At 41.0% G+C, this 18,476-nt stretch overlaps 1 protein-coding gene and 1 non-coding gene across 2 annotated transcripts in view; both read left to right on the forward strand.

Moving 5' to 3' along the window:
• Window positions 1-18,476, forward strand: part of LOC109688486 (aldehyde oxidase 2-like) — an 85,503-nt gene that overhangs the window by 46,154 nt on the left and 20,873 nt on the right. The window contains 9 exon segments of the mRNA XM_074072309.1: window positions 439-572; window positions 2,202-2,289; window positions 7,261-7,347; window positions 7,534-7,725; window positions 9,490-9,717; window positions 11,829-11,924; window positions 13,720-13,848; window positions 16,533-16,607; window positions 17,385-17,437. Coding sequence (XP_073928410.1) covers window positions 439-572; window positions 2,202-2,289; window positions 7,261-7,347; window positions 7,534-7,725; window positions 9,490-9,717; window positions 11,829-11,924; window positions 13,720-13,848; window positions 16,533-16,607; window positions 17,385-17,437 — 1,082 coding nt within the window.
• LOC141422732 (U1 spliceosomal RNA) lies at window positions 2,748-2,912 on the forward strand. The gene has a single exon (XR_012447479.1). It is a non-coding gene; the product is annotated as a U1 spliceosomal RNA (small nuclear RNA).

Genomic DNA, 18,476 nt, shown 5'->3' on the forward strand with positions numbered 1-18,476 from the left:
CTAATATAATCATTATAGATAGCCTTTGGAGTCACCGCATCACTTTGTAGCCCATTTTTACTTCCCCAGTCATGATGTGCTCTAGTTTTTAGCCGCAAACATGTCAGCTTATTTATTAAGCTGTCAGGAATTTCTGAATTTCTCCACCTTGGGTCTGTAGGTCTGGGTATTTAACTAGGAGTCCAGCTTCTAACAAAACTCTGGGACTTTGACAGTTTCCCTTCGGGTAAATACCATTTTTTCTGCTGGAAGTACTGCTTTGTGAAGATTAATGATATTTATGAAATAAACAAAGCCCCACGAGACAGATTTACACATCTCCAGTTTTTTACGAAAGGTCGATGTGATGACGAATTCTGCTTTGAGGTTGTGTATCAGGAAACAAAAGTGTCATTGCATTTCACTCTTATAAACCTTCCCAATATCTCACTTTCACAGAAAACAGTGTCCTCTACTTTAAACATCCCTATCAACAGGATCACGTGCCATGTAAAACGAGTGGGTGGAGGTTTTGGCGGGAAAGTGGGAAGGCCAGCAGCGTTTGGGGCGATTGCTGCAGTGGGTGCTACCAAGTAAGTATGGCTGAAGAGATGGAAAGGTGTGAAATGCAGAGCTGAAGGCACATAAGAGGCCTGACCATCACTTTGGCTGCTGTCAGAGCCACCTGGGCAATTCAGTCTCTGGCCTCTGTTTCTTTACAAAATGTAGACAACACTTACCTTCTACCCTCCCATCCTTTTGCTGCAAAAGTCAGCTGTACACAGGACTTTGAATAAGCTAGTAGAATTTAAAGAAAGTGGGATTATTAGTTGAATACCTCCAGGGCTGGGACTGTCCCATTCCTGAGCTTTAGAGAAAGTGGCCCATTTAAGGGGTAGGTACAGGACCCTGCCCAAGTGCAGTGCCCCCTGCCTTTCCTTCCTACTTTCAGACCCAGAGCAGGGTGGGTAAGGAAACAAATGCTCTTCATCCTCTGTTTCTTCAAAAGTGTCCTTCGCTGTGGACAAATGACTCGTCCTCCAAAAGCCCCCTGGGTGACCGCAATGGAAGGCTCACTTCCTTGCTGTTCGTGTTTCAGTATTTGTGTTTAGTTGGTGCTGGCTTTTCTTTCTGTTACTTGTTCATTTCCTATGACTGGGTTTTGTTGTTGTTTTTTGTTTTGTCATCCCCAATCAGTCTGCAAAGTCCCCAGGTCTTCCTTCCTTTGACAGCCTCTGTGTAGCTGAGCAAGGTCCCAGAGCACCCAGACATGTATCTCAGTCTGCAGTGAGAGAAGGGGAAAAACATAATCTGAATCTCCTGTCCAGTTCTTTCCATAAATAATTCCTGTCACACACACCAGGGACCCGGGTGATTAAGGGATGATCCGTGTATTTTCACCTTTCTCCATCTCCAATGTGCCTGCATAGTAGAGTCATACAAAGCCCTTAACCCCCATGCCTATGCTGCCCATTACTGACCCTGGTGTCAGTGTATTTTAAAGGTGCCCAGTCATTCCACTGTGCAACCAAGTGTGGGAACCAGTGCCTGAAGAGGCAACCCTGTCTTAGCACACAGCTGTCTGGCATCAAGTGACCTCAGAGCAGTATTCACAGACCTCCTGAAAGTAAGAGTCATCTGAGGTCATAGAAACTCCTATTTCAAAAATACATAAATTTTTAAAAATTTTAAAAAGAAACTCCTGAATCCCAAACCCACTGAATCAGAATTACCAGGGGACGGGCTTGGAAACTGTACTCTCAACTGACATTTTCCTAGTAGTGCTGTTAACTTTGCATTTATCCAAGTTATCCTTTGTAGCTAGTAATGGGGATGTGCAGATTGGCTGGCTCTGGATGGTCAAATTTAAACCGTAAGAATACAATTTAACTGGCATGTGACATTAATCACTTTAGATAGATCTCTAATCATGGTGTTATAGACCACAGAGACAATAGCAATTTAGCCATACATTAATTCTCACAGTGCCTAGAAGATTGTACGCAATTAATAAATGTACTTGGGATGGATGGATGGATGGTCGAATGAATGGTATAAAGGGATGAGAGGGCAGATGTGAATGAATGGGTAAGTAGATGGCTAGATGGATGGGTAGTTAAATAAGTAAATGGATCACATAGGTGGGTGGATGGATAGAAGAATAGATGAGTGGGTGTAGATGGGTAGGATGGATGGAGAATCTAAGGGTTTTTTTTCCCTAGAACTGGTCATCCCATTCGTCTTGTTCTGGATCGTGAAGATGATATGTTAATAACTGGGGGAAGGCACCCATTATTTGGAAAATATAAAGTGAGTACTAAAGACAAAATTATTAAAATAACTCATTTTATTTGAATGGTTTTGTCTTATTCTTTCATTTTTATTTTGCTAAATTCTAAAACCAATCTTAACATCTAAAGTATTAAATGAGGATGGTGTGTATTTGAAGTCATGACATTTTATGATGAACTTTTAATTGAGTATGTAATTACAAAGAAATTGAATGATGAAAATGCAATTTGAAATAGTGATTAAAAAAAAACAAAACACTGTAGCCAGGTGCTGGTAGTTCACACCTGTAGTTCTAGCTACTTGGGAGGCTGAGATCCAGAGAATTGAGGTTCAAAAACAGCATGAGCAAAAAGTTCACAAGACCCTATCTTCAAAGTAACTAGAGCAAAATGGACTGGCAGTGTGGCAGGCATGAAGCCCTGAGTTCAAACCCCAGCCCCACCAAAAAGACCCACAAAATAAACAAAAAACACTGTATACTTACCTGGCAGGGGAGATACCATGATCACAAAGGTGGTTTTCCCAGGGTCAGGCTCATCCATTTGCACTCTGGATGTGTTGACTCTTGCGATTTCCCCAAATACGGGAAACACGACTGCATAATTTGTGGTAGTGGGGGACTGCGTTCGCACTCTCCCCTGAGATCAAATACTATTTGACCACGCGTGATAGCCCATGCTATAATCCCAGCCACACAGGAAGGATAGAGGTTTGTGGCCAGTCCAGGCAAAGGATTAGGGAGACCCCGCACCTCAACAAAAAAGCTAGGCAAAGTCATGTGCACTTGTCATCCCAGCTATGCAGGAGGCATAAGCAGGAAACTCACGGTCCAGGCCAGCTGAATCTAAAAATAACAAAATTGAAAAGGAATAGAGGAGTGGATCAAGTGGTAGAGCACCTGCCTAGCAAGCATGAGGCCCTGAGTTCAAACCCCAGTACATACACACACAAACATGCACATGCACGTACACACACTTGCACGCACACACACACACATACACACATGCACACACATACATACACACATACACATGCATACACACATGCACACGCACACATACACATACATGCACATACATACACACATGCGCACATGCACACGCGCGCGCACACACATACACATATGCACACATGCACACATATGCATGCACACACATACACACACAAACACACGTACACACATACACACAGACACATACACCCATGCACACATACAGATGCGCACACATGCGTGCACACATACACATAAACATACACATGTACACACACGCACACACATACACACATGCACATACATTCACACATGAACACACACATACACACATACTCACATACATACACCCACAGACACATACACACGCACACACATTCGCACATACATACACACATAAACAATCATACACATACACACATGTACACACACGCACATATGCACATACACACATACACACGTACACACACTTACACACATGCACACCCACATACACACTTACACTAACACACATGCACATATTCACATACACACACATATGTGTACACACATGTACACATATGCACACACATACACACATTCACACATGCATACACACATACGGGCAAATACACACACATGCACACATACAAACACAAACATGCATACACAAACACACACACATGTGCACACATACGCACTCACACATGCACACACATGTACACACATATGCATACATGCACACGCATACACACATGCACACACGCATACATACACCTACACAAACACATATACATATTCACACATACATACACACATGGATACATGCGCACACACATACACATGCACATACACATACACGCATACACTCACATACACAAATACACACACATGCATACACATACACGCACCCACACGTGCACACACATACACATACACACTTACACACATGCACGCACACAAATATACAGATACATACATACACGCACATACATGCTTACACGTGCTCACACACATATACACCCATAGGCACACATACATATACACACATACATACACACGCATACACAAGCACACACAGAGACACACATACACACACGCACACTTACACATGCACACACGTACGCACACATACACACATATACACACGCACGCATATGCACGCACAAACACATACACACATATACACATACATGCACACCCACGCACATACACACATGCACACATACACATACATGCACACACATACACACATGCACACACATACACACACCCACGCATGCGCACACAGACATATATAACACTAGCATGCATGCACATATACACATACACACATGCACACAAATACACACACACTCACGCACACACGTGCATGCACACACATACACAAACACATGCACACATACACACACTGAGGCACATGCACACACATGCATGCACACACATACACATGCATGCACGCACATGCACACACATACACACACTTACACACATACACACATGCACACACACTCACATACACACTCACACACACATACACACACAGTTTGAAGAAAACAAGGAGTTATATTAGTGGTTCCTCAAGGACTAGAAAAAAATGGACCTAAAAGAAGCTACAAACATTTTTATACCAAAACTTCTGGACTGTAACAATATTATTTTGTAGTAGAAATGTTTGGAAACAATTTGGCCATTTTAACTGTATAATAATTTTTTGAAAAGTTTCTACTAAGTGGTTGTGAAATGCCACAAAATCTCTTTGCAGATAGGAAAAGACTTCACTATCTAGAGAACTTAAAATTGCAGCAAACCACATTCACTAAATTTTTCTGCAAATATACCATAAACATTATTAAAAGTATCTGGTACCATCTAGTTCATAATACTACTTTTCAAATTTGTAAGGAGTCGCTTGTCCTGAGATGTAAAGACTTTCAAATCTGCTTTATTTGGGAATTGCTTGTCATATGCATATTCAGATTTCCTATCTGACTTTTGTCATTGCCTTAGATTTAAATTATTATATCACCTGTGTTACCAAAGCCACAGCTTTCCAAACCACAGCACAACCAGCATTAGTAATTTTTATAATTAGAGAGAAAGATAATACTTGGCCATTCAACTTTTTATTTGCCTTCGAGTACACAGATATTAACATTCCCAGCTAGTATCATCATCTTCTAGGACCAAGAGCAGCACAGAGGGGCACTGCTAGGTTGTGACATTGCTGTCATTATAGTGGTTGTTGCGTTCTTTGGTTTTGGCTTCCTATCCTAGTTATGAGATTGTTTTAGTAATAACACTTAAGAAGGTTCTAGACTAGAGGAGTGGCTCAAGTGGTAGAGCGCCTGCCTATGAAGTGTGAAGTCCTGAATTCAAACCCAGTACTGCCAAAAAGCAAAACAAAAAGTAAGAAAGTTCTAGATTATGAATTACTAATATTTTGATAATTATTGCAATATAAAGTATAAATAAAAAGAGAGAAGTGTGATGGAGGTGGTGAATTTAACTAAGATATCTTTCTTATAAGTACTTTTGTGACTGTTACAATGTGTACCCCCAGTACAACAATATGATAATAAATAAATTAATTAAAAAATGAAAAACAGAAGAGAGAAAAAGAGTTTTGGAAAATTCCAATATTTTCTTTCTTTCTTTCTTTCTTTTTTTGGTTGTTGTTTTGAAACAGAGTCTTGCTATGGAGCCCAGGCTGACCTCGAACACAAAATCTTCCTGGCCTCTGCCTCCCAAATGTTAGGATTACAGGCATTAACTGCCACATCCAGCCCAAATGTTATTTTATTTTCAAAGAAATACAATTTCATATATAATAATATATATGCAATATATATATATTATATATATCGCCTCACTTAAACATGCCAGAAAAGTTTTGCCTAGTTAGTCAAAACTATTTGTAAATTAGCATAATGGATGATCTTACTGGGTGGGATGGATGGAGAATCTAAGATTTGTAAACAGAATCTAAGATTTGCAAAACATGTGTAAACAGGTTCTTCTCAAATTCTTGAAAAGTTTTTAAGAACTAGCTTATACTAAATAGTTGAAGATGAATTCTCTGCTCCCTTATTTATAGCACTATTTGGCATAGAAATCTTTTCTTCCTGAAAAGGCAAAGGAAAACACCAGCCTAGCATTTGTCAAGATTACCATAAAATTTGAATCTGTGGATTTTCCTAAACTTCCTAACTTTTCTAGGGCTTATTTTCCAATATGCCTCTTGCAGTAAACGGTGGAAACAATATAGTTGTACAGTTTCTTCAGTTTCATTTATCCTTGTTTTTCAGAAAAGCAAAGAGAACAAGGCCAGATCTCTTGGTAGAACTATGCTAGGGGGTAGGAATTTTTATTTTCAATCTATGTTGTACAGACAAGACGGTCTAGATGGAGAGAAAAGGAGATGTAATATTGGAAAACAGCGAGCTGTGTTAAATTCCTCCCTAACAGTCTTGATGGCACTAGCTCACATTTGTTAGGTCCTGTGACCATTTACAAAGCCCCCTTACCTCCTAGTAAGATCAGCACAGCTATTTCTGCACATAAACTCACAGACCTCAGATCCAGAGGCTTTTCTATAACAAGAGACACTGTGATTCATCCCTGTGCATTCTGGAATCCCAGAGACATTCCCACAGGGAGAAAACCACAGACTAAATCAGAAAGAAAGCCAGTAAAAACATGAAGGAGAATCTTCCAAGACTAAGGAAGATGAGAGTAGCAATTACATACTGGGAGACGAGCAAGAACTTGAGAATTCCATGCTGAGGTGAAACCAGAAAATTGCATGTTGAAAGGAAAGGACACAGCAAAACTCAGGTCTAAAGAGGTCTTCTGCAATCAAGACTGAAAACAAGCCAATAGCAGGAGAGGGGTACACTACAGAGCAAAACAGGAGCGAAGTCTCTCTTTGGTCCCGACCAAGTGGGGAACTGGGCTGTGGCTTGCCCTTGGTGTGTAAATTGTGAATGTATCAGTAAAATGTCATGCTTTGGTGATAGGTGGGATTCATGAACAGTGGACGAATCAAAGCTCTAGACATTGAGTGCTACCTCAATGGAGGATACATGCGGGATGACTCGGAGCTGGTATGTACATCAGAAAGTCGCAGTGTCCTTGATCATGAATAGAATGCAAAATTTCTAGACGAGTCCTCATGAATGATGTTTCCTCACGTAGTCAAATTCCACAAGCAGTTTGACTCAACTTGACTTTCAGAGAAAATGGCGAGAGAGTGGTGTCCAATATATGCGAATGTCTCCTTTTTACTTTAGGTGACAGAATTTCTTATACTGAAGTTGGAAAATGCATACAAAATCCATAACCTCAGGTTCCGAGGTCGTGCATGTATGACAAACTTACCATCTAACACAGCTTTTCGTGGGTTTGGCTTTCCACAAGGAACCCTGGTAACAGAATCTTGCATCACAGCTGTGGCAGCCAAATGTGGGCTTCCTCCAGAAAAGGTAAGGTTACAGTCAACATCATGACCAAGGTTGATGAAGAATCAACCTTGGATAAACTATAGGATAAACTTAATACAGAATTGCTGATGCACTCGAAAGCTTTTGAAAGATACCTCCAAAAAAGAATACCCTGCGAACAATTATTTTGTGTAATATCCTAGAAGACACACAGGATGTAGAGGATGCCGGACCATGGACAGGCAGCCTCTAGCAGTTGAGATAATTGTTGTTAACATTCTTCTACTCTTCACACATTTCCAATTTGACCCCAGTCTTCTTTTTCCATTTCTATCCTGTTTCCCCAACATAGACTCTCTGTTCCCACCAGGACTCTCTACGCACTGTCCCTTGAATCTCTTTATCCCTAAATTCAGGAGAGACCTCCAAATTTGTGATTTGTGATGGTCAGGGTACTTCCTTCATGTAAAAGAACAACTAATATTGTGCCAGGAAAATGATATCTTCCCAAGAGAAGTCACGTTCAGTGTTGCATGGGTACTAAGGAGGAGGACATTGCATGGCCAAGAGGGGAGGGGAATCTGGAAGAACTTTCTGATTAAGATGACGTAGGCCTTGAAGAGCAATGGGGAAAGGTAATCTAGGTAAGTGGAACAGCATGAGCAAAGAGAGTCAACGTCTTTGTGGCTTAGTTTCTTAGTTTCAGGAACCTCACAGTGTTCTTGAAAGCCAAATGAATTTTCATTAAAAGATTCATTTTCATAGAGCTGGGGATGTAGCTCAATGTAGAGTGTTCACCCAGCAGGCAGAAAGCCCTGAGTTCCAGCCCCAGCCCTACAAAAACAAAATTTTCATAAACTGGATAATATTATTCCAGTGTTGCTGCTGATAACAATACAGTAATTCTTCTATTGCTATTTGATGTGATGGGATAATGAAAAATTCCCAAACACCTCTCAACAGCCTATGAGGGCTGTAAATTCCCAGGATATAAAACACACCCTATTCAAATAAATTTTTAACCCTACATTCCAAAGGCAATTGGAAGGCGTAGAAGAAATCTGCCATTTGTCATCATCTGCAATGCTATTCCTCTGTAGCAGAACAAATCTTTAGTTTTTACAATAAATCCTGGCTTAAGGCAGGGCATAGTGGCTCACACCTGTAATTCTAGTTACTCCAGAGGCAGAGATCAGGACAAATGTGATTCAAGTCAAGCCCAGGCAACATCAAAAAAAAAAAAAAAGGTATCAAAACCCCATTTCAACCAACACACTGGATGTGGTGGTCCACTTCTGTCATCTCAGCTACATGGGGGGCCATAGGCAGGGGGCTCGCCTTCTGAGGCTGACCCCAGGCAAAAACATGAGATCCTACTTGAAAAATAACTAAAGCAAAAAAGAGCTGGGGTCATGGATCAAGTGGTAGAGTGCCTGCCTAGGAAGTGTGAGGCCTTGAGTTCAAACCCCAGTACCACCAAAAAAAATTCCTATTTTTAATATATACCATCTATAAACTCTGCTTCATCCCCCGAACCTTGTAGGGAAAAAAAAAAAAAAGAGAGATGCCTGCCTGCCTCCCAGCGCCCCTCCATCCCACTGCCTTTTGCAGACTAGTCACTATCTCCCACCGTCCATTTCTACCAGAGAACTTAGGAGAGCACTGATGAAGACATAAGTAACTCCCATTATTTTTACAATAGCACAGCCACCATTTGTACTTTAGAGGAAAGGGTTTTGAAGCCTCTATTCAGCAGTCAGCTTCGGTCTTACCCTAAGTATTGATTGGATTTCACGCTCATTACAGATTAGGGAGAAAAACATGTACAAAACCATTGATAAGACCATCTACAAGCAAGCGTTCAGCCCTGAGCCCCTGATAAGATGTTGGAACGAATGTCTGGACAAGTCTTCCTTTCACAGCAGAAGAATGCAAGTGGAAGAGTTCAATAAAAAGAATTATTGGAAGAAGAAAGGCATTGCGATTGTCCCCATGAAATTTTCAGTTGGCTTTGCTGCAACAAGCTATCATCAGGTAAAACTCACAGAGAATATGGGAAGTGACCCTCATGTCAGACATCTCCCAGTCCAATCAGCTTGTTCTGACGTCACAGAATGTCACACTTCCTAGAGGGCTGGGCCCCTCCCCTTCTGGAAAATGACTAGAATTCTCCTGAGCAGCCCCATCTGCAAACACTTCTACAGTAGGCAAAAGTCAAGATGACGGAAACAGAGATGGTAGGTGTGCCACCAGCAGTGGCATGGCTGTGGGAATAGGGTAATGGCCCCACTGACTCCCACTATTCGAAAGCAGCAGGAATCCACAAGAGCTACCATGTTGTCCTTTCTACAGAGGGTGATGGTGTCTCAGGACTTAGGGAAAAACAGAACTTCTGGTTTGTGGCCCAGACACCTGGGCATTCCTTGGTGTACCTGCTAAGCCTCAGGCAGAGAAGTCATTTGCCCTAATCAGCTATATTTCAAGCCACCTCTCCAGAAATCTGTGTCAATTCTGGTGGGGGAAAGGGGCCTGGAAATTCTCCCAGGAAGAAGCCAGTCATTCACAGACCTAAGTGGGAAGTGGGGGAAAGGGTAGCACGTAGATGAGTCCCTTCAATAGTACAAGGACTGGGACAGTCTCCCATGAATCCCAATGGACTGTGGACAGTAAAGCTGTTTAGAACCCTGGAAATGGTTCTTGCTTCCTCATTACTGTCCACCACAAGCAGAAAACCCTGGGAAAATCTTACACATTAGGTCTCCTACGTGTATACCATCAAAAGCATTCTTCCATTTGTACCCAGACACTGACAGCCAGTACTCTCAGTCTCTCCCTCCCCTAAACTCCCCACCACACACCCCACAACCCCCTCATTCTAAAGCTATCTATGCTCCTGTGTGTCGTCTCATTAGCAGACAAAAGGTAGAACATTCCAAGGTTTTAGAAGCTCTGTACCAAGAACCACTGACAAAGACTAAATATTTGTGTTTTTAATTCTATACCTCCTTTTGAGTACATGGCCTCATCTCATCTACACCACAGCTTCTCTGCTGTCATCCAAGAGAGCCAACTTCTCATCTCACCACCAAAAATAAATAAATAAATAAATAAATAAATAAATAAATCCTCAAGTCAATCAATGACTTGAAGTCTCCATTTGAAAGGCCTCCAGCTTCCTCACAGAGTTCTAAGTTGATGCACCCAAGAACCACTTGGCTAGGCAGTGAAGGGGATTATTCCAGGTCAGCCGATGACTCATACAGCTGGAACACCTACTCACTGTCCTGAGGGAGTCACAAGGCCCACAGTGAGTGAACACTCTTATTAGCTCCTACACAACTTGCTCCCCAGCCCCCTGCGGCCTCCAGGCATTTCCAGACAGGAATGGACTGAAGTCCTAATCCCTCCTCTTCCTGGGAGGAGAAATACCACCTTTACAATTCATCTAACATATCAAACATTGAGATTGTGTCTCTGTGAATCAGATCTGTTCAGAGTTCTCCACAGGACACAGAGCTGACTCTCAGAGGGCTTGTTTCCTCATATATTAGACTGTGGACACTACTGAAGCCACAAACTGAGTGGCTCCAAACAACAAATTTATTCCCTGAAGTCCTCAGAGGATGCTTGGCCCTGCTGATATCCATTAAGTCGCCAATTCACAGACCATTCAGGGCCTGCATGAGCTCTACCACTGAGCCATGCCACCAAACCCTCCCTGATCATTCTGCCTGACAAATTCTGGATGATCCGCCTGTCTCCTGTGTTGTGACCTACGTGTAGAAGAACCACTTCTTGTGCATCTTTTTACATCTAGAGCTGGGCACAGTTGGAAACATGTTTAATTTACTTGAGTCGGCCAGTGATTTTAAACAGGAGATTGGCTTTCAAATAGTTGGAACCAATAGTCACAACCACTGAGGTATTCAAAGGGACTTCTACAGAAGACTGGTTCCTAAGTAGGGAAGTTCTTCACAGGTGACTTTTTGCACAAGGCAGAACTAAGTTTCAAGATCTTACCAGAAAAACCTTGCCTCGTTGACCCTCCCTGCTCCATGAGACTAGTGTTTCACTACCTCATTTCTTATACTGAACTTCCCTAAAAGCCAACTGCACTGAGCTATGCCTTCCGGATTATCTTGCAGGCAGCTGCACTTGTGCATATCTACACAGATGGGTCTGTGCTGGTCACACATGGAGGCAATGAACTGGGACAAGGTATTCACACCAAAATGCTACAGGTGAGATCAATGAAATTAAACCACTAACCTCTCTCTGTTTCTGACTGAGATTTGGGACTCATCCCAAATCTCAGTAAATTATGACTCTCTACATCCAAATTCAAAGACCTGAACTATTTAGTTGAAAAGCTTCTTGTACATAAAATACAATGATGGAGGTGGTGGAAATCTCATGCCTGTACAAGGAGTCCTGGGGCTTGGCCAGGGTTTAAGGATGGAGGTAGTTGTTAGTGAGGACACCACTTATGAGCCAGGGAGCACCATGGTGGGTGTTCCATTCAGGCCAACCAAGAGTGTTTCCCACCTTTTCTATTTTGAGACCAGTAGGTATAATATTTTGATTTGATATAATATTAGGTTGCTGGTCTTTTGACATGTAAGGGAAAGTATTTCATCAATAGTCATTGTCCTGTAGTTTTTAAAGGACATTTTAACATACACACACATGTAAAGTAAGGAGACTAAGATCTCAGAAGGAAAAAAAAAATCCTTTAAGTTGAATACACTTAACTTTATGATAATTTTTAGATGTTATAGTACACATCCATAGCTTTTCTCTCTCTGGCCCCTAAGCTGCTTTAGAACATTGCACCTCCCACACATTCCATAAGGTTTTATAGCACTCCTCAATTCAGGTACCTTTGAGTCCCATCCCACTCCTTGCTCCCATTCCTGCCACAGCTATAGGCCTAAGATCCAGACCTGACCAATTCTGAACCCTATTGGCTTCAGGAAGAAAACACATGACTCACACAAGGCCAATCAATGTCCTTTTCTGAAACAGATGTGTAGACACTAGGAGAAAGGAATTATCATTCCCCAGTGATTGTTTAGAAATTGCTGTAGGCTAGGGCTGCTGACAATTCTATACCATGGACAAAGCCTGTTTACTCTTGAAAATACGGTGGTGGTGTAGAAAAAAAAGCAAATGCAAGAGGCCAAGAGAGAACCCTGATGAAAACAGAAAGGTCCTAAATACAGATGTACCTGACACTAGCTACATTTTCCTTCCCATGTATATGAGCCAAAAATTACCTTTAAATTTTCATCACTAAGAAACAATGAAATTGTCCTTATTTTTTTAATGTACCTTTCCAGGAAAACTTAATATTTAAGGGTATTAATCAGAAGATTGGCATTTGGGAACAAGAACAGGTACATACTACAGACAGCTTGAGATTTTGCAAAAGACAATAGCAGCCACAATAATACTTTGTTCATTCTTGCCAGTTCTCTCTTTCATTTCTTTCCTTTTCATTTGTTATTTCTTTTTTATTAGACACCTTAATTTCTGAGAGATAAAAGGAACAGGAAAATTTAAACATGAACAGCAAAGACTAAAGAAATATAAGCAGTAGGAACAAGTAGAAGAAAAAGAGGAAGTTGTTAAAGTTGAGATGAGATGTGGGCAAGAAGACAGGGTCATCTCTCTCTCTCTCTCTCTCTCTGCCCCCCATCTCTACCCCAACCCCTGCTACCACCACTGCAAATAAGTGCCTGAATATTTCAACTCAGCCTACTCCCTATACATGTAAAACTTAGAAAAAAGGAAATCCTTAACATCCTAGATACAATAAATTTGAAAAGAGCCACTGTGGAATGTTACCAAGAAGATGCCTTAAAAAACAGCATGGAGCCCTACTAAAAAGTGGTTTTGATGCCTATAAAACATTATTTTAGGCTTTAAAGGATATCATGGATGCAATTTTTAAAGTAGTTTTGTTATTCAGAAAAATAACGACTTAAATCTTCATAGATGTCCTCACTGGCCTTGAAAATATGTCTTTTCCCACAGGTGGCCAGCCGTGAATTAAAAATTCCCATGTCGTATATGCACATCTGTGAAACAAGCACAGCCACAGTGCCTAATACAATCGCGACGGCAGCGTCCATCGGTGCAGATGTCAATGGCAGAGCTGTGCAGGTGACTCTTTCCCTGGTGGACTTTATCCACAGCTCTGGTTTTCCTAGCTGGATACAATCACGGTAGTTGGCTTCAGAGAAGTTATCTGTCACTAAACAAAAACCATAGGATAACCAAGATGCCAGGAGAGTAACATTAATTGGAGTAGTCTAAACTGAAGTGACAGATCCAACACAACAAAATTCCCTTTTGTGTATGAGTGTAGAGGGAAGACACCCAAAATGATAGTGGTTCTACCATCTTCAACATGTAGCTTTCAAGCAGCTCTGAGCAGTGCCATTTCAATGAGCACGAAGGGGCCCAGGAGGAAAATTCCAGCCCAGAAGTGAAATCGATGCAAGTCACTTCTGCTTATAATCCAGTAGCAGAGCTGGTCACAAGAGGGTTAGGAAATGTAGATTAGTGAGAAACCATGTGCCCAGCTACTCTGGAAGAAGAGGAGAGTGGATATTGGTGAACAAGAAGTCTCTATCCCTGGGAGACATAGAGGAAATTTCAGAACACAACCAAGTATTGCAGAGCCATGTCAGTTTCACCAGGCCCAAACAAGCGCCTGTGAGTGAGCAGGCCAAACCCCAGCCAAGCAGGTAGGGTGCAAGTTTAGTGTTGCCATCAGTGGAGTTCTTCCAGAGTACTCAGAGCGTCCCTACAACCTATTTTCCTTTTCTATTTTTCTTTTCTTTTTTTTTTTCCTTGGCAGTAATAGGTTTGAACTCAGGGCCTCGCACTTGCTAGGCAGGTGCTCTACCCCTTGAGCCACACCTCCAGCCCTCCTTTATTTTTTTAATTTTTATTTTTTTTATTATTCATATGTGCATACAATGATTGGGTCATTTCTCCCCCTGCCCCCACACCCTCCCTTTCCACCCACTCCACCCCCTCCCTCTCCCCCCCACCCCCTCTATACCCAGCAGAAACTATTTTGCCCTTATCTCTAATTTTGTTGAAGAGAGAGTATAAGCAATAATAGGAAGGAACAAGGGTTTTTGCTAGTTGAGGTAAAGATAGCTATACAGGGAGTTTGACTCACATTAATTTCCTGTGCCTGTGTGTTACCTTCTAGGTTAATTCTTTTTGATCTAACCTTATATAGTTCCTGGTCCCCTTCTCCTATTGGCCTCAGTTGCTTTTAAGGTATCTGCTTTAGTTTCTCTGCGCTGAGGGCAACAAATGCTAGCTAATTTTTTAGGTGTCTTACCTATCCTCGTATCTCCCTTGTGTGCACTCGCTTTTATCATGTGATCAAAGTCCAATCCCCTTGTTGTGTTTGCCCTTGATCTAATGTCCACATATGAGGGAGAACATACGATTTTTGGTCTTTTGGGCCAGGCTAACCTCACTCAGAATGATGTTCTCCAATTCCATCCATTTACCAACGAATGATAACATTTCATTCTTCTTCATGGCTGCATAAAATTCCATTGTGTATAGATACCACATTTTCTTGATCCATTCATTAGTAGTGGGGCATCTTGGCTGTTTCCATAACTTGGCTATTGTGAATAGTGCTGTAATAAACATGGGTGTGCAGGTGCCTCTGGAGTACCCTGTGTCACAGTCTTTTGGGTATATCCCCAAGAGTGGTATTGTCCAGCCCTCCTTTGTACTTGTGATGGATGCACTAAATTTTCACTATCTCAGAATAGAATCATGACTTCATAGTCCTTAATTCAAACTGCATTTGTCATGTTTCTGTTACAAATGATTCCCTTTTATCACTGGGACATATTCTCCCAGGACACTGCACAGATGCGAAGAGGAACTACTTTTATTTGTTTTTATTTATTTTTTCTGCTGACCCTTTTGTTTGTATTTTGTTTTTGAGATAAGGTTGCATTAACTTTGCCCACTTGCCTCCTGCCTCAACCTACTGAGTAACTGGGATTATAGATGTGCACCACCACACCCAGCTTTTAAATCAATCTGTATGAGGACACCTCATAGGGGTTCAATAAGTAGAGGCTCTTTTTGCTCAGAAAAAATATGCAAAAAACTTCAAATTCATGAGACTCCCTTTGAGGAGGACCAAACACAAAAGAGGCACAGCTCAGTGAATACAGGAGTTGTCATTCTAAAGTGTTAGTACATTTTCTGGGTTATCAAGTTCCAGGTTTCTGTTTTAAGAATCAGAAACTCTGTACAACTAGGTGATTATAAAGCAAATTTCCTTGATTTCTCATTATGAAACCAAAGCCAAGACCTTTGATATTGTAGTTTGATAGTGAATGGATGAACAGATGGGGGGATGGGCAGAGACTTGAATGTATCAGACCCAACAGAATACTAGCGTGCCATTGTTACAGATGAGGAAAGCACAAAGTTGAATGAAAACAAGATGTTTATTCCATTTATTTTCATGGCCAGAAAATACAAAAGAAAGTACACATCAAAGAGGTAGACAAAGGGAAGAAGGAGTTAAGAGCCAGAATATTCTATGAAAGAGTATCTGAGAGTAGAAATTCAGATGAATGACATTTTAAGAAGTGAACCAGGAAGGAAAAAACAAAACCTTCCATTACTGATGCTATCCTCAAGGGCAGGGGCTGTGTTATCGCTGTGTTCCTAAAGTGTCAGTAGCAGGCACACTGTAAACACTTGCTGACCTACGATCAGTGAATATTCTTTCACACGAATCCTAACCACTAGGCTTTTTTCTAATGTATTCTCTTCTTTATTTCTTCAAGAATGCTTGCCAGATTCTTCTGAAACGCCTTGAGCCCATCATTAAGAAAAAACCAGAAGGTACATGGGAAGACTGGGTAAGTGTTCCTCTGCATTTGTTACTGCAAATGGAAAAAACAATCCAAACCAGTGCTGAGAGAGCAGTACACAGCCACCCCACATAGAGAGAGTTTCTCTAACTCTGTCTCAATGATACAGCATGCTTCTCCCCCAACTTTGGAAAGCTCTTCTCCGACTGAGTCAATTTCTATGACAGGTAAGATTACCAAAGGTTGAAAAGGTTACTCCAGGATATATACCGGGTGTGTATGGAGACAGCACACAGGAAACAGCAGTCACTGGGAAGAGGGCAGGAAGCATATGAAGAATACCCAGAAGACTTCCCCCACTCTGTTTGAGGAGTAAAGGAGAGGAAAAGACTGAGCCTTCCTAAACCACACAAAAATACAAATGCTTTGTGTAAGGATGAGGAAAACTAAGATCTACTTGCTCTTGACTATGTCACAAGGGAAATGACTCACTTAATCCAATTTTACAACATCCTACATCTTTACGTTAGAGCAATTATCTCATACTTACACTCTTACTGGAGTTTTAACACTTAGAAATGAAGCCCCATCTAACTTTTGAACTTAGCCCCTATACCATGGGTATAGAACAGAATTCTGTTGTATATTTTAGTCAATTCAGATCTCTAAACCCAATCAAAAGAAAACTGTCAATGTTCCAGCTGAGGAAAAATCTATTATGATGAGTGAGCAAAGCACCAGCAACAATGAAATTATATATAAAATATTCTCATTTTGATCAATCAAATGGTAATTTCATTTTGAGTTAATGTGCCCATTTTGCAGATAGAAGCAGCATTTGAACAAAGGATCAGTCTCTCAGCCACTGGATACTTCAGGTAAAAATTAAAACAATATCTTGACTTAGCTGGAAAACAGGAGGTAACCCAATAGTTCTGGGCCTTCAGTTCTCTCATTTGTAAATAAGATTGTATTATACAATCGCTTCTAGGCTTCAAATCCTGTGATTTCACATATGTCTAAGGAAATGGTAAATAATAACAATATTCATATTAGGTTAAAAAACCTCTCTGACTTATCTAATCATTTATTATCTTTATTGTGAGTAATAAAAAGAGATCTTCATTAGAAATAATTTGCAACCCAATTTTACAAATCTCCTTTTTTTTTTTTTAAATCAGAAAACCTTCCTCTTTTGAAGCTCCTTGCATAACAGAAGATAAGCAAGGTGATAATCACTAAGCATCATTTGTAGTGTCTGTCACTGGGAGGGGAGGTGTCTTAGTAAATTCTTGTTAAGTAAATAAAGCAGAGAGAAGAGCTGATTGTCAAATTCGAGAAGTGTATGGCATTACTTTTAGAATGTAAATAATCACCAAACTACCCATGCACACACAAAAGAAAATGTTCACAGAGAAAAAAAAGGAGGTAACAGCTCAAACCAGTGTGCTATACATAATGAGCAACAAATGCCTGAATTTATTTACCCCAGAAGAGAGCATTCCAGCCCTCAACACTGATACTTCTTCCAGTATTAATAAATGTATTTAATTACTGATCCCCTTTTACCAGCCCTTTCTATTAGTCCTCTGTGACTTTGGTTAGCATGGTAGGTAGGGTCCCTCTGGGAATATTGGTCAGAATCAATTGAGTTTCCCAGTTGGCAGGCAGGACTAAAGTTCAGATCTCAGACTACCAATGTAGAGACACACTGTGAGCCCATTAACTTCTCCCTCTTTGACATCTTTCCTACAGCATAAGGAGTACCCTCTTTAAAATGGAAGCCAAAAATAACCTGCTAGGTCGTAAATACATGGCAGCAGTGAAATGAGTTAAAAGTCAATTCAGATGAACATGAATCAAATGACATGCTATCATAAAACTTTGGTAATTTAAAAAAGAAATGAATCAACACTG

The sequence above is a fragment of the Castor canadensis genome, chromosome 4, assembly GCF_047511655.1.
Source record: "Castor canadensis chromosome 4, mCasCan1.hap1v2, whole genome shotgun sequence".
Lineage (NCBI taxonomy): Eukaryota > Metazoa > Chordata > Mammalia > Rodentia > Castoridae > Castor > Castor canadensis.